Source organism: Mobula birostris, chromosome 2 (assembly GCF_030028105.1).
Source record: "Mobula birostris isolate sMobBir1 chromosome 2, sMobBir1.hap1, whole genome shotgun sequence".
Taxonomy (NCBI): Eukaryota; Metazoa; Chordata; class Chondrichthyes; order Myliobatiformes; family Myliobatidae; genus Mobula; species Mobula birostris.
Window position 1 is genome coordinate 81750369 of NC_092371.1, and position 27061 is coordinate 81777429.

The window sequence follows — 27061 nt, forward strand, 5'->3', positions numbered from 1 at the left end:
GTCAAGATGTTTGGGTGGTGAATGGTTCAGTTTGAAGATCCGATCAGGATGTCTGGGTGGTGAATGGTTCAGTTTGAAGATCCAATCAGGATGTCTGGGGTCTGGGTGGTGAATGGTTCGGTTTGAAGATCCGATCAGGATGTCTGGGTGGTGAATGGTTCAGTTTGAAGATCCGATCAGGATGTCTGCGTGGTGAATGGTTCAGTTTGAAGATCAGGTCAGGATATCTGGGTCTTCAATGCCTCAGTTCGAAGATCAGGTCAGGATGTCTGGGTGGTCAATACCTCAGTTTGAAGTTCAGGTCGGGATGTCTGGGTGGTGAATGGTTCAGTTTGAAGATCCGATCAGGATGTCTGGGTGGTGAATGGTTCAGGCAGAAGACCCTTTTTCAGATCTGAGGAAGGTGATCTTCAAATTATTGTTTGTGAGAGCTTGCTCTGCATAGTTCAAAATACAAAAAGTTCGAAACAAATTTATTATAAAAGCATGTATATGTCACCAAACACTTTCCTGAGATTCATCTTCTTGCAGGCATACAAAGTAGAACAAAGAGATACCTATAGAATCAACCAAACATTCTGCAAAACAAGGCAATCTGTGCAAATACAAAAAAGCAAATAACTAACTAACAAACAAACAAATAAATAAATAAATAAACAATGCTGAGAAGACGAGTTGTAGAGGCTTTGAAAGTGAATCCAGAGATAGTGTTCAGATCAGTGTTGTGGTGAGTTAAGATGTCCCACAGGAGCCTGATGGTTGAGGGCTAGTAACTGTCCCTGAACCTGGTGGTATGGGCCCTGAAGCTCCTGTGTCTTCTTCCTGATGGTAGCAATGAGAAGAGAGCATGTCCTGGGTGGTGGGGGTCCCTGATGGATGATGCTTTCCTGTAGCAGGGTTCTTTGGAGACGTGCCCAATTCTCTTCCTGTGTTTCCAACCTTGCAAGAATGGGCACTCTCCTAAGGGATGTAACTGGCCGCAAAGCTCTTTGGGACGCCCCGAGCTCGTGAAAGGCGCTATAAAAATGCAAATGTATTTGGCCCCATCTCATTTACACCTCCCCGTCCATCTCTGAACGTGCGGCTCCACCCCCAGAGGGATCTGCACCATTTGTTTTACCAACTGACATCTGCTGGTCTCTGTGCTGCCGAACAGGACACCTCCCGAACTGGGGTAACCCTTGTTCTCTCGAGGGGGGTTTGGGGGACGGATGGGCGGTTTACAACAAACACACGTGCCGGCCACTGACGTTCAGTCAACCCTGATGTCATGGACTTCAGTAGGAGTATAAAGGAAAGCAGCTGGGGTCGTGTGTGAAATCAAGGAACAGGGATGTTTCGAGGCGTTCCGTAAAACAAACGGCGGAACAAAACTCCTACAGAAACTTTGAAGCAAGAGGATTATTCCGGCCAGTGAGTAGAAAGAGTTTAACCACTCCTTCCAAACCGTAAATATCGTTAAACATTTAATCGCCGCGGTGCGTGGAGAAATTGCCTCTGGTTAGGACTGGTCAGAAAATGCTGCTCTCCAAAGTTTTGGCCGATTGAGTCACTTTTTCCATCCCGAAGCAACAGTCTGGTACTGGTTAACATTAGGAGGGAGGCGGGTGGTTTGTGCTTCTGGGATCAAAATAACGTTTTAAGTTATTGCACATTTGTCAAATCACCTCGGCACGTTTGCTGGTCATGTAGGAAAGTTTGGTTTCAAAAGTGAGATTTTTTTATACGAAGAAAACTAAGTTTTTATTTTCCATAAAATGCTGCCAGAAGTTCTGAAAGGTTTTACAAGGGGGAGGGTTCATGGAAAATATTCCCACCCACTCATACAGAAGCCCAAAGGCTTAGACTTCAAGGTGAGGAGGGAGGCTGGCCGGAGGGCGGGGGAGGAGGGGGAGGGGTGGAGGCTGACTCCCCGTAAAGCTCTTCAAACATGGTCAAAATTTTCTAAAAAAACTATTGAGGCGAATCCTTCTGATCGTTAAGTGCCAGAGTCCGAACCCAATCTTCCCATCTTTGGCAGGTACTTGACGTGTGAGAACTTCACACGTCTTCGCTCTGCTTAATATGTGGGGAATGGGACCAAGTCACCAGATAATCGATTCAGAGCAGCTGCTTTTGGAATCAGAAACATGTTTAATATCATTGGCATATGTCGTGAAATTTGTTGTTTTGTGGCAGCATTACAATGCAATACATAATTTTAAAAATCTATAGATTTCAATAAGTAATTGAAATGACTGTTTCTTTATTTCCATATATGCTGTCTGACCCGCTCAGTTCCTCCAGCGTTTTGTATGTGTTGCGCTGCATCTGCAGAATCTCCTATGTTTACAATATGTAAATATATACAGTGCAAAAAGAGAAGAAAAAGTATTGAGGTAATGTCCATGGGTTCAATGTCCATTCCGAAATCTGATGGCAGAGGGGAAGAAGCTGTTCCTGAATCATGTGTCTTCAGGCTCCTGTATCTCCTCCTGGATGGTAGCAATGAGAAGATGGCTTGCCCTGGGTGACCGGCATCATTAGTGATGCATGCCATCTTCTTGAGGCATCGCCTATGAAGGTGTCCTTGAAGCTGGCGAGGGCCTGAGTGCCCACGTTGGAGCTGTCTGAGTTCACAACTTTCTGCAGCTTTCCCTGATCCTCAACAGTGACCCCTCCGTGTCAGACAGCGATGCAACCCGTCAGCATGGTACATTTGTCTGTGTGAGGTCCTCCTAGCTGGCTTTGGTAATATCACACTTGTTAGAGGAGAATGAATTATTAAAAGCTTGTTGCCAAGTATTATTTGGTATTTTTAATTTAATAGTTCAGTCATGTGATAACTGATAAGACAAGCTCTCTTTAATTCTTAATTTAAATGGAACATTGTCAATGCGTCATAGATTCACACACTACAAAAATAAGCCCTTCAGCCCATCAAATTCACCCTGGCCCTCAAGTATCTATACTAATTCTATCCAAAAACATACAGTATATACAGAAAGATGCCACAAAGAGCCCAGCAATATCACAGAGGATCCCACCCACCTGGCTCATGGACTGTTTGCCCCACTCCCATCAGTGAAGAGGCTATGCCAGCATTCACACCGAGACCACCAGACTCAAAAACAGTTATTTTCCCCAAGCAGTAAGGCTGATCAACACCCCTACTCACTAACCCACCTCTCCACACCCCCAAACACCACTACTTTATTATTTCCTGTCACACTCCTGTGCCTAACATCAGTTTATGTGCATACAATCAGTTTATGTACAGAAGCTTTTCTTGTATGTATATACTCATTGTGTTTAATGCTGCATCAGATCCAGAGTAACAGCCATTTTGATTTCCTTTACACTCATGTGTCCTGATGAATGACATTAAACAATCTTGAATCTTGAGTTTTATTACCCCGATGCGAGGCTTTGACTGAGACCATTGACCCATTGACAATCCCTCCTCTCGTGCACCCCCCCCCCCCATAGTTGCTGCTAGACCCACTGAGTTCCTCGAGCAGACTGTTTGATGCCCTAGGTCCAAGCATCTGCTGTCCCTTGTGTCTCCTTATTCCCACCTCCCCCAACATTCCCCCTAAATCTAGCCCTCACACACACACTCAGGTAATTTATATACTTAACCTACTGAGGCAGCACAGTAGCAAAGCCGTGAAGCGCAGCGCTTTACAGTGCCATTCGTAAGATTGGGGTTCAATTCCACCCCCACCCCGTGGTCGTGCTGTGTTGGTATAGATGTCCAGGTCAAGGTTAGTGAGTTGTGGGCGTGCTGTGTTGGTAAAGACGTACAGGTCAGGGTTAGTGAGTTGTGGGCGTGCTGTGTTGGTAAAGGTGTACAGGTCAGGGTTAGTGAGTTGTGGGCGTGCTGTGTTGGTAAAGACGTACAGGTCAGGGTTAGTGAGTTGTGGGCGTGCTGTGTTGGTAAAGATGTACAGGTCAGGGTTAGTGAGTTGTGGGCATGCTGTGTTGGTAAAGATGTACAGGTCAGGGTTAGTGAGTTGTGGGCGTGCTGTGTTGGTAAAGATGTACAGGTCAGGGTTAGTGAGTTGTGGGCGTGCTGTGTTGGTGTTGGAAGCATGGCAAAACTTGCGGGCTGCCTCAGCAGATATTCGGGTTGTGTCGGACGTTGATGCAAATGTATCATTTCATTGTATGCTTTTATGTACTTGTGACAAATAATGATCTTCAAGGCAAAGATCAACTTATCTTTAAGGCAAAGATCAACTTATCTTAACCAGCCCACACATTTTTGGGATGTGGGAGGAAACCGGAGCATCAGGAGGAAACCCACACAGTCACATGGGGAGCGTGAAAACTCCACACAGACAGTGCACAGATCAGGATTGAAACCAGACCTCTGGACTCCTGTAGCAGTGACTCTACTGATTCTGTCACTGTGTACATAAGTGCATCTGACCCCAGGGAGGCTGGACGAAACAGCACTGCCTTTGACAAAATGGGTCCAGTAGACCTTCCTGCTGCCTGGACTAAAGAGCAGCATCTGGATTTTATGCGGATAGATTGAGCGAGCTACAGCTTAACGTCTTTGGAGCAAGGGAGGATGAGAGTTAACTTGATGTCTTTCCAGCTGGTGGGTCTGGAAGATGCTCTACAGAATGGTAAGAGGCATAGATTGAGTGGACAGCCAGGCACATTTTCCCAGGGTGGAAATGGCAGATAGCTGGGAACATAATTTTAAGGTGATTTTAGAAAAGTACAGGGAGGTTATCCGAGGTAGAATTTTTTCTTCACACAGAATGGTGGATAGAGTTAGATACGTTAGGGGCATTTAAGAAACTCTTAGATAGGTGATAGAAAAATGGAGAGTTGTGTAAGAGGGAAGGGTCAGATTGACCTGAGAGCAGATTAACAGGTCAGCACAACATGGGCTGAAGGGCCTGTACTGTGTTGTAATGTTCTGTCATTAATTAGTATTTATTAGATATACATATTAATTAGTTCAGTACAACATTATAGGCCGAAAGGCCTGTTCCTGTACTCTATAGTTCTATGTTCTATATTGCCTGGGTGATAAACTAAACTGGTTTATTATTGTCATATGAACTGAAGTGCAGTGGAAAATGAGGTCCTCATACCATCCAAACAGCAGTGCATTGAAGCAGTACAAGGGAAAACAACCAAACGCAGAATAAAGTTTTACCGCTACACAGAAAGTGCAGTGCAGATAATCAAAAAGTGCAAGGCCATAACGGGGTAGATGGTGAAATGAAGAGTCTGTCATAGTGTACTAAGAGACTGTTCAGTAGATCAGCCTCAGTATCTCTGAAGAAGCTTGACACGATACAGGAAGTAGCAGTCCACCCGATAGACACACACACACTGTACATTGGGTGGCGGGGTGGAGATGCGTCTCTACCAAAGGACGTGTAAGGCACTCCTTCCCCCTGCTAGCCTGCGTGTCACCCTTGTAGCACCTGCTGAGGCCCCAGATCAGGGTCACATGAAGCCATGGGAGGAGGTGGTGGGTGGTCGTATGAACTGCTGGTGCCTATCACAAGTCCTGGTTGTGTGATCATCGATGCCAGGCAAACAATCTCTGAAGAGTATTGATAATGGCTGGGGTCACCCATCTTGTAAAGACACTGCCCAGAAGAAGGGAATGGCAAACCACTTCTGTAAAATTTTCCAAGAGCAATCATGGTGATGGAAGGACCATGATCGCCTACGCCATATAACATGGCGCATCATGGCGATGTCATACAACCTGGCACATAATGATGATGATCGACAGGATGCACTGCACCAACTTACCGAGACCTCTTAGGCACCAGCTTGCAAACCCACCGCCTCTACCAAGTGCAAGGAGCAGGGCAGTAAAAGCACGTGGAACACCACCCCTGGAATTTGACCCCTGAGTCACCCACCACCCTGTCTTGGAAATCTATCACCATTCCATCACCATCACAGGATCAAAATCTCTGACAGTATTGTGGGGTGCACCAGCGTCTCAAGGACTGTACTACTGAACTACTGAACAGTCCCCTAGTTCCACAAAATGGACGCTGGACTGCACATTCTTTATAATGACCTTGATGTTTTGTCCACCTGCACTGCACTTTCTCTGTAACTGCAACGTCCTATCCGCTCTCCCCTCACCTTCTGGAGGGTAACTAAGGATGGGCATTTGAATGCCGGCTCAGCCTGCAAAGCCCATCTCCCTTGAATGAAATACAAAACTGATTGTAACACCGATCAGGGTTCAATTCCTACCACTATATGTAAGAAGTTTGTACATTCTCCCCGTGAACGGGTGGGTTTCCTCCGAGTGCTCTGGTTTCCTCCAAAAACACCTCCAGGTTAGAGTTAGTAGGTTGTGAGTGTGCTACGTTGGTGTTGGAAGCCTGGCAACACTTGCGGGCTGCCCCAGCACATACTTGGACAGCCTTGGTCGTTGACGCAAAATGACGTATTTCACTGTTTCGATGTGCATGTGACTGACAAAGTTACTCTTTAAGATATGCTGCACAAGCACGTTATAATATCCAAAAGTGTTCTTTTTAACCCACTGGCGAGCCAGTATTTAGAAACAGTAGTCTTTTCTGAATGCGAATGGTCTTTTATTAAAAAAGCGTCTTTCACAAGTATAGGATATACAGGTTTCCCCCACCATCCGAAGGTAGAGTGTTCCTATGAAACGGTTCGTAAGCCGAAACGTCGTAAAGCGAAGAAGCAATTACCATTTATTTATATGGGAACATTTTGTGAGTGTTCGCAGACCCAAAAATAACCTACCAAATCATGCCAAATAGCACATAAAACCTAAAATAACAGTAACATATAGTAAAAACAGGAATGATATGATAAATACACAGCCTATATAAAGTAGAAATACTTTTCCACAATCATTGCTGGCACTGTTCTCTGAAGCGAAAATCTCACGCAAGCGCTCTCGGCAGAAAATCTCACGCAAGCGCTGTTGGCAAAAACACTTTCTCCAGTAACCTTTAAGCTATGAAGCTGCCAAATCATACCAAATAACACGTAAAAATACACAGCCTATATAAAGTAGAAATTAATGTATGTACAGTGTAGTATCACTTACCGGAATTGGGAAAACAGCGCCGAGCACACTGATGATGGTGTGTTAGACTGAGTCATTGCAGGTTGGGGTGGTGCAGTGGCCCCCACCCTCCAGGCCGCCAACCAATACATTGCCACAAAGCACGCAGGGATCTAGCGATAGCCAGTAGGCACACAGCACATCTTTAAGAAAAAAGCTGAAATAAACATGCTAATTAATTAGGTGCTGCCCGGCGCGTGATTGTCGGCCCAGATCAGTGCTGATTTCTGATTGCGTCTTCTCTGATCTGGGCCGACAATTACGTGTCGGGCGGCACCAAATTAATTAGCATGTTTATTTTGGCTTTTTTCTTAAAGATGTGCTGTGTGCCTCCCGGCTACCACTGCATTCTCCGCGAATCGGTACTGTATCTGTCCGCGGCCTGGGTGTTGGCGTGGTGGGACACTGGGGTGTCATCTGTTTCCATTAGAGCAGGCGGCTCATCTTCTCCTATGACTGCCCGCCTTGATGTCGAAGGTCGAGGTTCGTCGTCTGCTGTGGCTGATGTGGAAGGCTTGCTTGACTGCTGAGCCTCGTGCATTTTTCTATCATACAGTTGTTCGTAAGCACTCAAACCACCCTGCAAATATCCCCTAAACCTACGTACTCTTTCAAAATTAAAGTCGTACTTTACCATTGCAGTGAAAATCTCATGCAGATGCTTCACGTTCATTTCACTACCGCATTTGGTTTCGATTATTATTCTTTCCTCTTCCAATTGCATCAGCTCTTCCTCTGTCAGTTCTTGGTCATGGGATGCTAAAACCTCTTCAACATCATCTTCGTCAGCTTCCACAAGCCAAACTCACGTTGTCCTTACTTCGTTCACCACGAAAAATGCTTAATTATGTCTAGTTTTACACTAAGTGTAACACCCTTATGAGCTCTTACTGGCTTTTCCAATACCTCAGTACTCACCTTGCTAACGGCTGCTCAATGCAACGTGTTTAAGCAATGCCGTTCCGAATCCGGGGGAGAGTGGCTGCTTGGGGCGCGCACTGCCTTTTATCATGCGCTGATTTTTTTCGTAACAGTGAAAACACCTTCTGTTAGCGAAAACAGGGGATGCAGAAGTGGGCTGAGAAGTGGCAGATGGAGTTCAACCCGGAGAAGTGTGAGGTGGTACACTTTGGAAGGACAAACTCCAAGGCAGAGGACAAAGTAAATGGCAGGGTACTTGGTAGTGTGGAGGAGCAGAGGGATCTGGGGGTACATGTCCACAGATCCCTGAAAGTTGCCTCACAGGTGGATAGGGTAGTTAAGAAAGCTTATGGGGTGTTAGCTTTCATAAGTCGAGGGATAGAGTTTAAGAGTCGCGATGTAATGATGCAGCTCTATAAAACTCTGGTTAGGCCACACTTGGAGTATTGTGTCCAGTTCTGGTCACCTCACTATAGGAAGGATGTGGAAGCATTGGGAAGGGTACAGAGGAGATTTACCAGGATGCTGCCTGGTTTAGAAAGTATGCATTATGATCAGAGATTAAGGGAGCTAGGGCTTTACTCTTTGGAGAGAAGGAGGATGAGAGGAGACATGATAGAGGTGTACAAGATAATAAGAGGAATAGATAGAGTGGATAGCCAGCGCCTCTTCCCCAGGGCACCACTGCTCAATACAAGAGGACATGGCTTTAAGGTAAGGGGTGGGAAGTTCAAGGGGGATATTAGAGGAAGGTTTTTTACTCAGAGAGTGGTTGGTGTGTGCCTGAGTCAGTGGTGGAGGCAGATACACTAGTGAAGTTTAAGAGACTACTAGACAGGTATATGGAGGAATCTAAGGTGGGGGCTTATATGGGAGGCAGGGTTTGAGGGTCGGCACAACATTGTGGGCCGAAGGGCCTGTACTGTGCTGTACTATTCTATGTTCTATGTTCTAATGTAGGTCTTTCGTAACAGTGAGGTTTCGTAAAGCGAACGTTCGAAAAGCGGGGGACACCTGTACTAGAGTATTGGCTGTGTTACAGTGTGCCCTGACCTCTGAAAGTCAGCAAAGTTCAAAGTAAGTTTATTATACGTCACCATATACCACCCCGAGATTCACAGTAGACCACAGAAATACAAAAGAATCAATGAAAAACTCCACACAAAGACAGACAAACAACCAATGTGCAAAGGGAGACAAAAGTGTACAAATACAAAAGAACAAATATTGATAATGAGTAAATAAATAATACTGAGAACTTGAGTTGTGGAGTCCTTGAAAGTGAGTCTGTAGGTTGTTGAATCAGTTCAGAGTTGCAGTGAGTGAAGTTATCTCCTCTGGTCCAGGAGCCTGATGGCTGAAGACTAATAGCTGTTGCTGAACCTGGTGGTGTGGGACCTCACTCTCCTGTATCTCCTACCCAGTGGTAGTACCGTAGCGAGACGAGAGCATGGCCTAGATGGTGGGTATCCATGATGATTGATGCTGCTTTCCTGTGATAGTGCTCCTTGTAAATGTACTCAGTGTGGGGAGGGCTATTCCTGTGATGGGCTGCATCCACCACTTTTTGTAGACTTTGGTGCACCCATGCTGATGGAGATTGTGAAGGAGGTGTTGTTGCCCATCGGAACTAGCTGGGGTCTGCAAGTGGGGAAGTCGAGGATCCTGTTTCACGAAGACATATCGAGGCCCAGGTCTTGGAGCTTATTGATTAATTTTCAAGGGATGATAGAGCATGGTGCTAAAGACTCTCACAAATTTCCATAGATGTGGAGAGCATCCTACCTGGCTGCATCACTGTCTGGTATGGGGGGGCCACTGCACTGCAGGAGAAAAAGCTGCAGAATGTTGTAAACTCAGCCAGCTCCTTCATGGGCACTAGTCTACACAGCGATGCCTCAAAAAGGCAGAATCCATCATTAAAGACTCCCCCCACCCAGGACATGCCCTCTTGTCACCCATGGCATCAGGGAGAAGGTTCAGGAGTCTGAAGACACGCACACAAATATTCAGAATCAGGTTTAATATCACTGGTACATGTTGTGCAATTTGTAATTATGTGACAGCAGTACATAATAAAAAGTGAATTACAGTAAGTATATATATTAAATAGCTAGGTCAAATAAGTAGTATGTTAGTGTTCATGGGTCATTGTCCATTCAGAAATCTGATGGCAGAGGGGAAGAAACCTTTACTGAATCACTGAGTGTGTGCCTTCAGGCTCCTGTACCTCCTCCCTTTTGGAAGCAATGAGGAGAGGCATGTCCTGGTGATGGGGGTACTTAATGATGGATGCCGCCTTTTTGAGACATCGCTCCTTGAAGATCTCCTGGATACTGCGGAGGCCAGTGCCCATGAGGGAGCTGACTGAGTTCACAACTTTCTGCAGTTTCTTTCGATCCTGTGGCAGTGGCCCCTACATAATAGACAGTAATGCAGTCAGCTAGAATCCTCTCCACGGTACACCTGTAGAAATTTGCAAGTGTCTTTGGTGACATAAAAACAAATCGTTTAGGCGTTGAGTAGCTGTGTTTAATTTCCTTCATTATAATTAGCTGGGTGTAAAGTTTTTGGGATAATGTCAGGCCGTGAAGTCTGTGATTGGTGGAGATTTTTCGAGTGGTCAGTGTTGTACTGTGGTCAAGAGAGTTGTCAGAGTAAATCCCATTGGAATTGGTTTATGATTGTCACATGTACTGAGATATAGGGAAAAGGTTGTCTGGTGTCATGTTCCTATAGATCAATTCATTACACAGTGCATTGAGGTAGTACAGCAGAAACAAGAACAGAATGCTGGGAAGAAATGTAACAGTTACAGAGGAATTGCAGGCAGACAATAAGCTTGCAAGATCATAATGAAATAGAGTGTGAAGTCAAAGGTCCACCTTATTGTACTCGGGAGCCATTTAACAGTCTAATAAAAGTGGGGTGCACATTTGCCTCCACCAAGTGAGGTGTAAGGTGCTCCTTCCCTCCACTAGCCTGCAGGTCACCCTTGGGCAAAGTGTAGCACCTGCTTAGCCCCGATCATGGTCATGTGAAGCCATGGGAGCAGCTGGTGGATGGTCATATGAGCAGCTGGTGCATATCACAAGTCCTGGTTATGCAACCACTGACGCCAGGCAAACAATCTCTGAAGAGTATTGATAACGGCTGGGGTCACCCGTCTTGTAAAGGCACTGCCCAGGAGGCGGCAATGGCAAACCACTTCTGTAGAAGAAGTTGCCCAGAACGACCGTGGCCAAATACCGAGATCGCCCACGTCACATGACATGGCACACGATGATGATGATATAACAGTGGGGCAGAAACTGTCCTTGAGCCTGGAGGTATGTGGTTCCCGGCTTTTTTTTACCTTCTGCTTGATGGAAAAGGGAGTAAGAGAGAAATGTCCGTGGTGCGTGGTGTATCTGATTATGCTGGCAGCTTTACTGAGGGAGTCCATGGAAAGCAGGTTGGTTTCCGTGATGTAGGCGGAATGCAAACAGCAATCCCTGGTGAGAAAATGAAGGCCAGGGGAAAGAATTCAGTGTCTTATTGTGATGACAGGAATAAGGAATGAACTGGATTATTTTATTTGGACTGCGAGAGCATAACTATAAAGTTGGCCAGAGTAATCAGCTGGCCAATTCGCTTTGGCTCCTAGTCCAGGAAACCTTAAATTTAAAAATTCACACCCATACTTTCAGACGCTGCATTACTATCCTTCTATCTGTGGCCGCTCTCCTCAGAATCAGAAACAGGTTTGATATCACCAGTTTATGTCGTGACATTAGTTGGCTTTGCAGCAGCTGTGCATTGCAATGCATAAAAAAATTATAAATTACAGTAAGTATGTGAGAGATATATAATAGTAAAATTAAATAAATAGCGCAAAAAAAGTAGTGAGGTAGTGTTCATGGGTTCAATGTCCAAAACCTGAATTACAGTAAGTGTGTGTGTGTGTGTGTATCTGTACCTTGTTCCTGATAGTAACAATGTGAACAGGGCATATCCTGGGCGATAGGGGTCCTTAATGATGGATGCTGCCTTCTTGAGGCATCCACCCAATTGTGGTCTCTTGTGTATCGTATTGGGTTCATAGATCAACACAACAGGGTAATGGACAATCCAGCCCAATTGGTCCATGCTGACCACAGCTTTGTTCCTGCCACTGCTCAACACATTACTCTCTAAGCCTGTCCCTTCCATGTACCTACCCAAGTGTCTCTTAAATGTTGCCGTTATATCTGCCTTGACCACTATTGCTTCATTTTTATTACTTGATCCCTGACCTCAAAAGCTCCCTCTCTCTATCCCTCTCTATCTCCTTGCTCCTCTAAGATGCTCTCTTTAAATGCTCTCACTCCCTGCCCAAAGCACCAGCTCCAAACTTTGCTTGACGACACTCAACTGAGGCATGTGCAGTGAAAGTGAAATGTAATGTGCTATTTTATTTGTTTAGAGATTCAGCACAGTAACAGGCTGTTCAGTCCCAACACATTCTCATTGCCCAATTACACCCATGTGACCAATTAACCCACTAGCCTGGAATGTGGGAGGAAACCAGAGCACGCAGAGGAAACCCACGCGGTCATGGGGAGAGCGTACGAACTCCTTACAGGTAGTGGCAGGAATTGAACCTGGGTCTCTGGTGCTGTAAAAGCGTTATGCTAACCACTACACTACCATGCCATCCCCAGATCTGCTGGAAAAGGCAGGCCATGAATCGAACGTTGACGGGCCACCAGCACTTGAGAGGGTTTCTCAAACTATCACATGTACCAAGGTACAGTGAAAAGCTTGTCTTGCATGCTGTTCATACAAATCAGTTCATACAAATCATTATACACAGGCATTGAGGTAGAATAAGGCAAAGCAATTTCAGAATGGCACCAAAATAGTGCAGTGCAAGGTGCTTAATGTATTGAATTACCTTTTAACACAGGGAAATGATGCAATAGCTGGAGTTGACTGATGTTGTGTGACGGAAGTGGCTAATGAAAGAGGAGAACACAGCCCACGCATAAAGACCTCCCTTCCATCTAGCAATTAAAGGAGGGATGTCACTGGAAAGCAGCATCCATCATCGAAGACCCCAGCATCCAGGCCAAGCTCTTTTCTCGCTAAGGTTACAGAAACCTTAAGTCCCACACCATGTTCAAGAACAGTTATTACCCTACAACCATCAGACTCCTGAACCAGCATGGATAACTTCACTCACCTCAACACTGAACTGATTCCACAACCTCTGAACTCACTTTCTAGGACTCTACAACTCATGTTCTCAGTGTAATTTTCTTTATCTGCACAGTTTGTCTTTTGCACATTGGTTGTTTGCCAAGTCTTTGCTTATGTTATAGGTTTTCATAAATTGTATTGTATATCCTTATTTTCCTGTAAATGCCTGCAAGGAAATGAATCTCAAGGTGGTAAATGGTAACGTCTATAGCACTGTATGTACTTCGATAATTTAATTTGAATTTTGCAACTTTCCTGCTATGATGGAAGGTTAATATTCCTCCTTGTGTTTTTGGTCAAATATTCTGCTGACTTCAGAGCAGAGGTTGCCCACCTTTCTTTATGCCTTGGACTCCTGCCATTAACTGAGGGGTCCGTGGCCCCTAGGTTGGGACCCCTCCTTTAGAGACTGGTACAGTGGTAGTGGCCCTATAGCAGGACAGACTGCATGTTTAACAATCAGAGCACCTGTGCCTTTTTACATCTCTAATATGTGATCAGGGCGGCGGGGTGGAGACGCGTCTCTACCAAAGGAGGTGTAGGGCTCTCCTTCCCTCCACTAGCCTGCAGGTCACCCTCGGACAAGGTGTGGCACCTGCTTAGCCCCTGATCAGGGTCACGTGAAGCCATGGGACCAGGTGGTGGTTGGTCATATGAGCAGCTGGTGTATATCACAAGTCCTGGTTATGCAACCACTGACGCCAGGCAAACAATCTGAAGAGTATTGATAATGGCTGGGGTCACCCGTCTTGTAAAGACACTGCCCAGAAGAAGGCAATGGCAAATCACTTCTGTAGAAAAATTTGCCAAGAACAATCATGGTCTTGGATAGAGGGAAGACCATGAACACCCATGTCATATGAGAAGATGCACAACAAATAAATATGTGATCTGTGATGGCTAGAGGTAGCTTGAGAAAGCCCAATGACTTTGGCCAAAGCCCTTAAAGTTATAGAGGAATTCAGCATGGATACAAGCCTTTCAGCCCAACGAATCCATGCTTTCTCTCTTCACCAGTAGTGTCTTCCTCATCATTCACCGGAGAAGTGTGAGGTGGTACACTTTGGAAGGACAAACTCCAAGGCAGAGTACAAAGTAAATGGCAGGATGCTTGGTAGTGTGGAGGAGCAGAGGGAACTGGGGGTACATGTCCACAGATCCCTGGAAGTTGCCTCACAGGTAGATAGGATAGTTAAAGCTTATGGGGTGTTAGCTTTCATAAGTCGAGGGATAGAGTTTAAGAGTCACGATGTAATGATGCAGCTCTGTAAAACTCTGGTTAGGCCACACTTGGAGTACTGTGTCCAGTTCTGGTCGCCTCACTATAGGAAGGATGTGGAAGCATTGGAAAGGGTACAGAGGAGATTTACCAGGATGCTGCCTGGTTTAAAGAGTATGCATTATGATCAGAGATTAAGGGAGCTAGGGCTTTACTCTTTGGAGAGAAGGAGGATGAAGGTGGTAGATGGTAACGTGTATAGTATTGTATGTACTATGTATGATACAGGTGTACAAGATATTAAGAGGAATAGATAGAGTGGATAGCCAGCACCTCTTCCCGAGGGCACCACTGCTCAATACAAGAGGACATGGCTTTGAGGTAAGGAGTGGGAAGTTCAAGGGGGATATTAGAGGAAGGTTTTTTACTCAGAGTGTGGTTGGTGCGTGGAATACACTGCCTGAGTCAGTGGTGGAGGCAGATACACTAGTGAAATTTAACAGACTACTGGACAGGTATATGGAGGAATTTAAGGTGGGGGCTTATATGGGAGGCAAGGTTTGAGGGTTGGCACAACATTGTGGGCCGAAGGGCCTGTACTGTGCTGTACTATTCTCTGTTCTATGTTCTATCTCACATCTGTTGTTAATTGCAAGCCATGGATTACTGTGGTTAATCGATAAGACCATTACAGTGTAGCTTGTGACTCTCACCTGATGATTTTTCTCCCTCCCTGTCAATTTCTTTGGGAGGGAGATGGGATATTTTTGCTCATCATGGTTCATTGACAAGACAGCTCCTTGATTGTCCTTGGGAAGGTGATATTGACTTGAATCCTTGAAGTTCAAACTACATTTATTATCCAACTATGTACACGCAGTACAACCTTGGGATTCGTCTCCTTACAGGCAACCGTGAAACAAAGAGACTCAAAAGAACCAGTTAAAAGAAAAGATCGTCAAGCACCCAATGTACAGAGAGAAAAAAAAATGAATCATGCTAACAATAAACTCAAGCAAATAGCGTTCTGAACTGGAGTCCATAAGGAAGTACTAAATCAAGTGTGTACTGGGCAGTTTCCAAGGATGTTTCAGAACCCCTGTGTGCTGTGTGACAAGGGGGTGTCCTGGTAAACGACAGCATGCTTCTTCCCCTGAAGAACAGCCGTGATCCAGATGCTTGTATTCAAGACATGCTGGCAGTTTTGTGGTTCGGCTACTCGGTTAACTGAGTTAGTACAATGGTGGGATTTATTATGCTTGCAGGCCACTAACTTGTGAAACCGTGTTTCCATTTAAAGACAAGCAATACAGTCAGTAAAATGTTGCAACTGTACAAGATGTTCAGATCTGCAGACAGCTAAAGACACAGGAGATGTGTAGGGAAAGAATTTTTACACAGTGAGTGGTGGGCATCTGGAACAGGTCCCCAGGTGCACTGTTGAAAGCAGATGTGATAGAGGCATTTCAGGGGCTTTTCCATAGAATCATGAATATGCAGGAATCGAGGATTATGGAACATGTTCAAGGTACATTTATTATCAAAGTACCTATGCAGTATAAAACTCTGAGATTCATCTTCGCCAGATAGCCACGAAACAAAGAAAACATGGAAGCCATCCAAAGAAAAGCATCAACCCCCCCCCAACACCCCGTATGCAAAAAAAAGTCCAAGTGAACTACATTCTAATCCATGAATCGCAAACCCAGACCTTTGCTATTATCCTCCGCCAGCACTGAGGAAGAGAGAAAGAGATCACTGTAACTCAGTGGTCTTCCCTCAGGAGAAGTGAGCAAGAGACCATCACACGCTGACACACTCTCCAGTAGCAACGAGCAAGAGGCTAGTAGACGGTGCTGAACACTTGCTCGCCTTCCACACTCATTTTGATGTTTCAATCTTCCTCGATGCTTTGATCGGCGAAGAATGGAATTGATCTGGGCTCGCACCCCATTTCTAACATTCTTGACCTCAAGGCCGCTTGCCTTCTGGAATCTTCTCAGAGACAGCAAAGAGCCAGATTGCTCAATTGATCTACAAACTATAGATCACAGGCTCTGAAAGAACCAGAAACACATTTAAAATACAAAGAAGACATGAAGTAAATAGTTTTATGGACCATCTGGAAGATGTCACCCGAGGTAGCATTGTTTGTAAGTGGATCTTGATCGGATGTGCAGGCAGAAAGCATTTAGTTTAGTTTGACATTATATTAAACTGAGGAGTTCAATACCTCAAACTACAAGGGATGCAGACTAACATCTTTTTGCCTTTTATTTCATTTTTAATTTTTTTAGCTTATTTTCATGTTAGCACTGTTATCACATTGTAAAGAACTTTGAACTACGTTGTCAGTGTGAAAAGGGCTCGATAAATAAAGTTCTTATTCGGATTATTATATTCGGCACAGGCATCGTAGGCTGAGGAACCTGTTCCTGTGCTGTACTGTCCTATGCTCTATCTGGGGATCGTTAGTTGGTCTGTGTGTGGAGGAGTGTGTGTTGTATCTCTAGGGGTATTAATTTTCAGCGATGCGTGTATACCCTCTCAGTCTCCTTGGGGAAGTGGCAGTGCTGGGGAGGGTGCAGAGGAGACTCACCAGATGTTGCCTTGAGTTACAGGGAGAGGTTGGATAGGCAGCTTTGCTGCAGGACACGTGCAAGGATAGGAAAGGTTCAGAGGGATTAAGCACAGTCAAATAGGATGAGCTCGGGTAAGCACCTTGGTCGGCATGAACAAGTTGGGCCGAAGGGCTTGTTTCTGTACTGTAGAACTCTACGCCTTTAAAATACCAGAGATACTTTAACAATTATACAAATTGTAAGTAATTTTTTATAAATAAGTGATACAATAAATAAATATAAATATAATATATTAATGTATATATATTACATATACGATGCACAGTAGTATAACAGTTGGCGTACTTTACAACACAAGCGGTCATGGTAAGGGTTCATTTCCCACCACTGTCTGTAAGGAGTTTGTACGTTCTCCCTGTGTCCACACGGGTTTCCTCCGGGTGCTCCAGTTTCCTCCCACAATTCAAAGATACATGGGTTAGAGTTTTTAGGTTGTGTGCGTGCTTTGTTGATAGCGGAAGCCTGGCGGCACTTGCAGGCTGCCCCAAGCACAATCCTCGGACTGTGTTGGTTGTTGAGTCAAACGACGCATTTCACTGTATGGTGTGATGCACATGTGATGAAGCTAGTCTTAAATCTTAATAATAAATATTATAATATAATATAAATCCACTCTGCTATCAGATTTGTGAACAGACAATAAATTTGTGCACACTACCTCCAATTTTGCTCTCTATTTGCATTAGTTATTTAATATATACATACATATACAGTGCCTTTAAAAAGCATTCAGCCCCCCCCCGGCCATGGTAATTTTCATGTTTTATTGTTTTACAACATTGAATCATAGTGGATTTAATTTGGGCTTTTTTGAGACTGATCAACAGGAAAAGACTCTTTTGTGTCAAGGTGAAATCAGATCTCTACAAAGTGATCTAAATTAATTACAAATATAAAACACAAAACAACTGATTGCATAAGTATTCATCCCCTTCAGGTCAGTATTTAGTAGAAGTAGCTTTGGCAACAATTAACCTTGAGTCTGAGTGGATAGGTCTCTGTCAGCTTTGCACAACTGGACACTGCAATTTTTCCCCATTCTCCTTTACAAAACTACTTAAGCTCTGTCAGATTGCAAGGGGATCGTGAGAGAACGGCCTTTTTCAAGTCCAGCCACAAATTCTCAATTGGATTGAGGTCTAGACTCTGACTTGGCCACTTCAGAACACTAACTTTGTTGTTTTTAAGCCATTCCTGTGCAGCTTTGGCTTTATGCTTGAGTCATTGTCTTGCTGGAAAACAAATCTTCCCCCAAGTTGCAGTTTTCTTGCAAACTGCATCAGGTTTTCCTCCAGAATTTCCTTGTATTTTGTTGCATTCATTTTACCATCTACCTTCATAAGCCTTCCAGGGCCTTCTGCAGTGAAGCATCCCCACAGCATGATGCAGCCACCACTGTGCTTCACAGTAGGGATGGTGTGTTTTTTTTTATGATGTGCAGTGTCTGGTTTAGTCTAAACATAGCATTTAGTCTGAAGGTCTAAAAGCTTAAATTTGGTTTCGTCAGACCATGGAATCTTCTTTCAGCTGATTTCAGAGTCTCCCACATGCCTTCTGGCAAACTCTAGTCGAGATTTCATATGAGTCTTTTTCAACAGTGGCTTTCTCTTTGCCACTCTCCCATAGAGTTGTGACTGGTGAAGCACCCGGGGGACAGTTGTTGTATGCACAGTCTCTCTCATCTCAGCCAGGAGTTTGTAACTCCTCAAGAATTGTCATAGGTCTTTTGGTGGCCTCTCTCATGGTCACTTGGTTTTTGAGGATGGCCTGCTCAAATGGGCTGAAAAATGGCAGATGGAGTTTAATACAGACAAGTGTGAGGTATTGCACTTTGGAAGGACAAACCAAGGTAGAACATACAAGGTAAATGGTAGTACGCTGAGGAGTGCAGTAGGACAGAGGGATCTGGGAATACAGATACAAAATTCCCTAAAAGTACCGTCACAGGTAGATAGGGTCATAAGGAGAGCTTTTGGTAAATTGGCCTTTATAAATCGAAGTATTGAGTATAAGAGTTGGAATGTTATGGTAAGGTTGCATAAGGCATTGGTGAGGCCGAATCTGGAGTATTGTGTTCAGTTTTAGTCACCAAATTACAGGAAGGATATTAATAAGGTTGAAAGAGTGCAGAGAAGGTTACAAGGATGTTGCTGGGACTTAAGAAACTGAGTTACAGAGAAAGGTTGAATAGGTTAGGATTTTATTCCCTGGAGCGTAGAAGAATGAGGGGAGATTTGATAGAGGCATATAAAAATTATGATGGGTATAGATAGAGTGAATGCAAGCAGGCTTTTTCCACTGAGGCAAGGGGAGAAAAAAACCAGAGGACATGGGTTAAGGGTGAAGGGGGAAAAGTTTAAAGGGAACATTGTGGGGGGGGGCTTCTTCACACAGAGAGTGGTGGGAGTGTGGAATGAGCTGCCAGATGAAGTGGTAAATGCAGGCTCACTTTTAGCATTTAAGAGAAACTTGGACAGGTACATGGATGAGAGGTGTATGGAGGGATATGGTCCAGGTGCAGGTCAGTGGGACTAGGCAGAAAAATGGTTTGGCACAGCCAAGAAGGGCCAAAAGGCCTGTTTCTGTGCTGTAATGTTCTGTGGTTCTACTTACAGCTGTGCCATATTCTTTCCATTTCTTGACAGTACTCCAAGGGATAGTCATTGACTAAGAAATTTTCTTGTATCCATCCCCTGACTTGTGCTTTTCAATAACCTTTTCACAGAGTTGCTTGGAATGTTATTTTGTCTTCATGGTGTAGTTTTTGGCAGGATACTGACTCGCCAGCAGTTGGACTTTTACTACAATCAATTGAAACACTATGACTGCACACAGGTGATCTCCATTTAACTAATCATGTAACTCCTAAAACCAATTGGCTGCACCACTGGCAATTTGTTGTGTCATATTAAAGGGGGTGAATATTTATGTAATCAATTATTTTGTGTTTTATGTTTGTAGTTCATTTAGATCACTTTGTGCAGATCTGTTTTCACTTTGACACAAGTCTTTTTCTGTAGATCAGTATCAAAAAACCCAAATTAAATCCATTGTGATTCAATGATGTAAAACAATAAAACATGAAAATTTCCAAGGGGGTGAATTCTTTTTATAGGCACTGTGTATATTCCTTACTGTAATTTATGGTTTGTTTGTATGTATTTCACTGTACTGCTACTGCAAAACAACACATTTTGTGACATACTGTTGATATTAAACCTGATTCCAGAAAATAAAATCATTTTAAGAGTAAAATACCAAGTTGTTGTGGAGTTTGCCTTGCTCTAATGTTCTTCATCTCTCACTTTCCCTCTCCCAGCCGCGCCGAGATGACTCTCAACACACAGAGAAGCACCGGCCACACTGTGCTTCAAAGGCGTGCCAGTTCCCCTGTGCCCTCGTCTCACCAGCACGCCTGCTCTGTCCGCAGCCTGACCACAGAGAGGGAGCTGGCTGCCTGCTCGGACCGGCCTCACAGACCTCAGCTCGGTTACTCGGTCTCATGCCAGCCGTCGGAGAGAGAGCGGAGCGGCTGGTCGTCCGACTCGGCAGATTCCGACGTATCCAGCGAGGACTCTGGCTATGGCACCTTCCGGGTGCTCCTCCTTGGCGACTCTGGAGTGGGCAAGACCAGTCTGGTCAACGTCTTTGCTGGGATTCAGGATGCTCACGGCGAGAACACAGGAGGCAAGATTGGGAAACCTGGGAAAGGAGGAGGCTGTTCAGCCCCTCTAACTTGTACAATCAATTTTCCACTCGATCATGGCTTCACTGCACTGACTTAGTCTCCCACTAATGTTCCATACTTAGGGTGCTGAGGAGATTTGCCACGATGCTGCCTGGATTAGAAAGCATTTCTTATGAGGGGAGGTTGAGCGAGCTAGGGCTTTTCTCTTTGGAGCAAAGGAGGATGAGAGGCAACTTGATAGAGGTGTACAAGACGATAAGAGGCATAGCTAGAATGGACATCCAGCACCTTTTCCCAGGCAATGGTGAATACCAGAGGACATGGAGGAAGGTCTAGTGGAGATGCTTGAGGTGGGTTTTTGACACAGTGATGGGTGTGTGGAATGCACTGCTGTGGGTGGTGGTAGAGGCAGATATATAAGGGGAAGGTACAAAACTCTTAGATAGTTATGTGGATGATAGATAAGCGGAGGGCTCTGTGGGAGGAAAGGCTTAGATTGATCTTGGAGTGGGTTAAAAGGTCCATACAACATCGTGGGTTGAAGAACCTGTACTGTGCTGTAATGTTTTATATTCTAACTTCTATGTTCTACCTCAACAAAGTCGTTTCCATGTTTTCCCTTGGTTTCCAACATCCAGTCTCCCACATACTGCAGAAGGTAACAGTACGTCACTGGACAGGTCATTTGACCCACAATGTTTTGCCAATCTCCATGCCAATTTATACTCAGTGTCCTCCTCCTGTGCATCATCCATATCCCTCCACTCCCTTGATATTCATGTGTTTATCTAAGAAGGTTGTTATAGCTGGGGTTGGTAATGGGGACAAGCTTCCACTACCTATTAAATGCTCCCAATGGTGTGTGACTCAAATAGCCTCTGACAACCAAGTCCAGCCCCTGGCCTTCACGTGTGGCTTAGCTACTAAGCCCGCTGGAAATGTATCTATTGACAGGAGAAGTGGCAAAGGCAGGCTACTGGTGCCTTAAAACCAGTTGCTTCAGGCAGATGGGGCTCGTCAGCTGTGGTTGGCAGCTCATCTAGGAGAAGGAAAACTCGAATCTCAAATCTCTGCTGCCTTGTGGCTAAACCCACTCATGGGGAAGGGTTCGAAAGTAAACCCTGAGAGAAAATATGGTACTGGAGTCCCTAAGGCAGTCCTACATAGAGTTCAGTGCTGACTGGCAACTCCTGTGATGCTGCTGGTACAAAACTGTATATCGGTCTCTGCCGTTCCTTTGGGTTATCAGATGCGTGGAGAGGGGGAGCCTGCTACCTTGGCAACAGATTGCTCTCCATGTTGTACTGCCCGGGTTTGCGTATCTAGACAGCTAGGACACAGTATCCATGGTCAACTCTGACTGACAGAGGCCCTCACCTCACATCAAAAAACACCTTAAACTCCACCAAACTGTTTGTTTCCACTACTATCCCTGGTAACCCATTCTTGGCATCAACCACTCTCTGCATTTATATATAACAAAAAAAACTTGGCCCTCACATCTCCTTCAAACCTCCACCTCTTCCCCCTCCCCCACCACCCTAAAACTCATGCATTCGTCCATTTGAAGATGTACCTTACAATCTGAACATCTGAGAAGTCTATTTCAAATTTAAAGTTTTCTTCCCTTATTCTGATTGCCCAACCAAGGGAAATAGCTTCCATGGCAACACACACAAAATGCTGGAGGAACTCAGCAGCCCAGGCAGCATCTATAGTAATGAATAATCAGTCAGCATTTCAGGACTGAGGAAGAAGCTAGAATAAGAAGGTGGGGGGAGTTGGGGAGTACAGGCTGGCAGGTGATGGGGAAATTGGGTGGGGATGAAGTAAGAAGCTGGGAGGTGATAGGTGGAAGGGGTAAAGTGTTGAAGAAGAAGGAATCTGATAGAAGAGGAGAGTGGACCATGGAAGAAAAGGGAGAAGGGGGGAACTAGAGGGAGGAGAAGGGGTGAGAGGGGACCCCTAATTAATTACTCTGTGAGTGGCTAGACTTTAGCACCATTGAGACAAGGGGCCCAAAGCACGACACAGGTCATTTCCAGGTGGGCAAAAGGGAAAGGGTTAGAGGCCTGTTCAAAAGGAGTAGAGGAGGGGAAAGCTGTGTGGATCAAAACCATAGACCCTTATCTGTTTCTATGATGGAAATTTTGGCCACATTTTTAAAAAAGAAAGTTTGTAATCTCACTCGAGGAGTGCAGAGAATGGCAACAGGACACAGGAGGAAATGGCTAGCCAGACAGAAATAGGGGCAGCTAGAGAAGTTGGAGCTATGTAGGCATCATTTCTATAAATACATTATGCTGATATGGCTGTACAAGGTGCAGGACTGAAGAACTGAACCTTCAACGTTCCTGGGAGCAGGCTTTAAATACATTGACCCACTGTACAGGCCAAGTTGTCTGCTGTAGGAGGTGAATCATAGCATAGCTAACCCTGTTCCATCTAATCCCCAAAGGTTTATACGTCTAGAATAAACATCTTACCATAGTCCCATGGTCAGACCGATCTGCAGAGTTTATACGTCTAGAATAAACATCTTACCATAGTCCCATGGTCAGACTGATCTGCAGAAGTAGAACGTACACGTGACTGTCATTGCCCTGGTAACCATATAAGAACTGAACGCAAGAGTTAGGAATCTCCACTTTCTACTCCCTGTATCACTGAAGGGAGGTCCAATCGGTCCTCCCCACTAGTCTCCCTCCCGGCTGCAGGAGTGCTATGCCAAGAAGAATCTTGGCCCAAAACGCCGACTGTCTATTCACTTCCATAGAAGCTGCCTGACCTACGGATTTGTGTGTGTGATGCTCAAGACTGGTGTCTTGGTGTGTGGTGAATAGACAAGGTGCGCAAGATGTTGGTGAGACCACATTTGGAGTACTGGTGTGCAGTTCCGCTCACTTGGCTGTAGGAAGGATGTCAAATACAAGAGGCTCTGCAGTTGCTGGAAATCTGGAGCATCACACATTCGCACACTTGCACACTCTCGCACACACTCACACAATCTCGCACAATGCTGAAGGAACTCAGCAGGTTAGGCAGCATAAATGGAGAGAAATAAACAGCCGACATTTTGGGCTGAGGCCCTTCATCAGGACTGTAAAGGAAGGGGGCCATAATAAGAAGGTGGGGGGAGAGAAGGAGTACAAATTGGCAGGTAAGTGAAGCCTGGTGAGGGGAAAGTTGGTTGGGTAGGTGGGGAAGTGGGTATGAAGTAAAGAGTTAGGAGGGGATAGGTGGAAGAGGTGGAAGAAGAAATCTGATTAGAGAAGGCAGTGGACCATGAGAATGTCATTAAGCTGAAAAGAATGCAGAGAAAATTCACAAGGACGTAGCTGGGAGTGGAGGGGTTGTGTTATGGGGACAGACTGGATAGGCTGGTACTTTTCCTCCTTGCGGCATAGGCAGCTGAGGGGTGACCTTGTAGAGGTTTACTAAATAATGAGGGGCATGATTAAGGTAGATGATCAGTCTTTTCCCCAGGGTTGGGGAGCCTAAAACTAGAGGGCATATGAGGAGAAAGATTTATAGTGGACCTGAGGGATAACCTTTTCATCCGGAGGGTGGTAGATACTTGGAACAAGCTGCCGGAGGAAGTGGTAGACTGCACTATTACAAAATTTACAAATGACATTTGGACAGTCTCTGAGTATTGCAAATGTGGCTAACCTAAATATTCAGAGCCACAACATGACTTGCTGACATTTGTACTCACCTTGACAACAGCAAGCATGTTGTGCACCGACTGAGATCAATAAATTCCCCACATCGTCACCCTGACAAAATTAATCCAAACGACATTCCAAAAAAAAAAGGTCTTGGCCCGAAACATCGACTGTTTACACTTTTCTGTAGCTGTTGCCTGGTCTGCTGATTTTCTCCAGCACTTTGTGTTCACTACTTCTAAACAAATGTGCGAGTTGTCAGGTTAATTGCCCACAGAAAACTTCTCCCGATATGTAAGTGGGTGATAAAACCTCGGGGATGTTGATAGGAACGTGGGCAATATCAAAAATGGGATTAGTATAGGTGTAACTCTCACTTCGGCTAGCGGCTTAATATAGGGGATGATAGCCTCCGGCCCGGCCAAACTTAAGAAATCTTGTTTGGGTGGATGCTGCAAGATGTGTCCCCTGTTACAAATCAGTACCACGAAATAACAAGCAGTACACAGTATGCAATTAAATAATTGAGCTTTATAATTCTTAATTTGACTATATGGTTAGTAAAGAAAACAAAAAAAGGAAAGGACCCATTCTCATGAAACAGTCTAATGTGCAATGTTGGAGCTCACTGATAAGGCTGTTCGTCCACCATCGACCTCCTCCGATCGTTGCTGACCTTCGGACCCTCACTCCAAGTCCACTCCGTCCGGCGGTCTACCAACTCTCTCCATTCGCGTCTTCTCTCCTCATCTCTCCCCGGCGAATCCCCGGCTCCCAGACACGCAAGAAAGAACATCCCACTCATTGGCTAATATGCCCCATTATCTCTAGTCATAACCCAAACATCGCTGCTACAGAGAAACCATTACCTCAGCAGTGAAACATTACAGAGAAGCCATTACATTAGCAGTGAAACCTTACAGTGTGTTACATAGGATTAGTGTAACTCGGTGCTTGGTGAGTCAGTGCAGATGCGATGAGCTGAAGGGGCTGTTCTTGTGATTTGTCTAAGACTCTAAAACATGTGTTCCCAACCTGGGGTACACAGACCCCTCAGTTAATGGTCGAGGTCCATGGCACAAACAAGGTTGGGAACCCCTGTTCTAAATTGACTTAGAGGGTGGAAGTTCAACAACAATAATATTGAGCAGTATAGCTCAGGGCTATGCCCTTTGGCCCACAATGTGCCAAACCAATTCAGCTAGTACTTAATTATCTACTAAACTAATCTCTTCTGCCTACACAGTGTCCATGTCCCTCCAGTCATGTGCCTACCTAAGGTCCTGCTAAATGCCTTTATCAATTTTGCTGCCACCTCTGGCAATACATTCCAGACACGAAACACACTCTGTGTTTTTAAAAAAAAAAAGTCTTCCTTCCTCTCACATTAAATGCATGCCTGCTCATATTAGATATTTCAACCCTGGGAAACGATGTTGAGTGTACATATTCTATATCATTCGTTGTGTGCCATGTCGTACAATGTTAACACTTTCATTCCCAGAATCATCCTCTGAACATTCTCCAATGCCAGCACATCTTTTATTATACAAGGGGCCCAAATCCATATGTCTTCATCATTGTACGGCGTGGGTGATCATGGTGTCATGGCCATGATTGTTCTTGGCAAGTTTTTCTTCAGAAGTGGTTTGCCATTGCCTTTTCCCAGGCCATGCCTTTACAAGATGTGTGACCCCAGCCATCATCAATACTCTTCAGGGATTGTCTGCCTGGCGTCAGTGGTCACATAACCAGGACTTGTGATCTGCACAAGCTGCTCAAACGACCATCCACCACCTGCTCCCATGGCTTCACATGACCCTGATCGGGGGCTAAGCAGGTGCTACACCTTGCCCAAGGGTGATCTGTAGGCTAGCAGATGGAAGGAACGCCTCACATTTCCTTTGGTAGAGACATATCTCCACCCCACCACCAGTTATGTATGCTCTATACTGTATGTGCCACTTATAATCTCATAAACTTCTTTCAAGTCTCTACCCAGACTCAAGACACTGTTATACCTGATTCTTTTATATAATAATATCACTTGAGAGAAATGTCATCATTGATGTTGAATGCATAATATTATAGAAATCCACAGTGGTGTAATTAAAGATTGGATAGTGGGTCCAGGAATGTATGAGCAAAGACTCGTGGTGTCTTGAGGGTGGGTCTTATGAAGAAAGAGAGATGGGAGAGGGACACCAGGTGGAATGAATGGCAGAGGGCGATGAAAATTTCTGAGGCTAAGAAAAATGAAGTTTTTCTTTACATTTTGAAGAAACCTGGGAGATTTAGAAGCTGCATTCTTTGTAAAGTTGGCTGTTATATCTCAGTGAGCAGAAGGTCAGGGTTTGCTGAAAGGTCTCAAGGCTTCGGGAAACCGGGGATGACAAGGCAATTAATAACTGCTGGGGCCTTTTTTCAGCCTCACTTCAGACCGTTGTAATGGAAAATGTTTCAAAGTGGTAGCTTAACTTTTGATGGAGAGCATGTTCCAAATTAACGAGCTCTTCTATTGGGCAGTCCGCAGGGAAATTTAGAATTTTAGCAATGTGCCTCTTTGTGTTAACCACAAATAATTCCGCTGTTTGCAAAGTAAATTCTTTAGAGATTTGATTCCTG

General features: G+C 44.8%; 1 protein-coding gene across 2 annotated transcripts in view; it reads left to right on the forward strand.

The window, feature by feature from the left end:
- The first annotated feature begins 1119 nt into the window (after window positions 1–1119).
- The window catches only part of rem1 (RAS (RAD and GEM)-like GTP-binding 1), a 51667-nt gene continuing 25725 nt past the window's right edge, over window positions 1120–27061 (forward strand). For both annotated transcript variants that reach the window (XM_072243961.1, XM_072243953.1), the window contains exons 1-2: window positions 1120–1413; window positions 20400–20767. In XM_072243961.1, coding sequence (XP_072100062.1) covers window positions 20410–20767 — 358 coding nt within the window. In that variant the 5' untranslated portion in view covers window positions 1120–1413; window positions 20400–20409. The remainder of the gene's footprint in view (window positions 1414–20399; window positions 20768–27061) is intronic.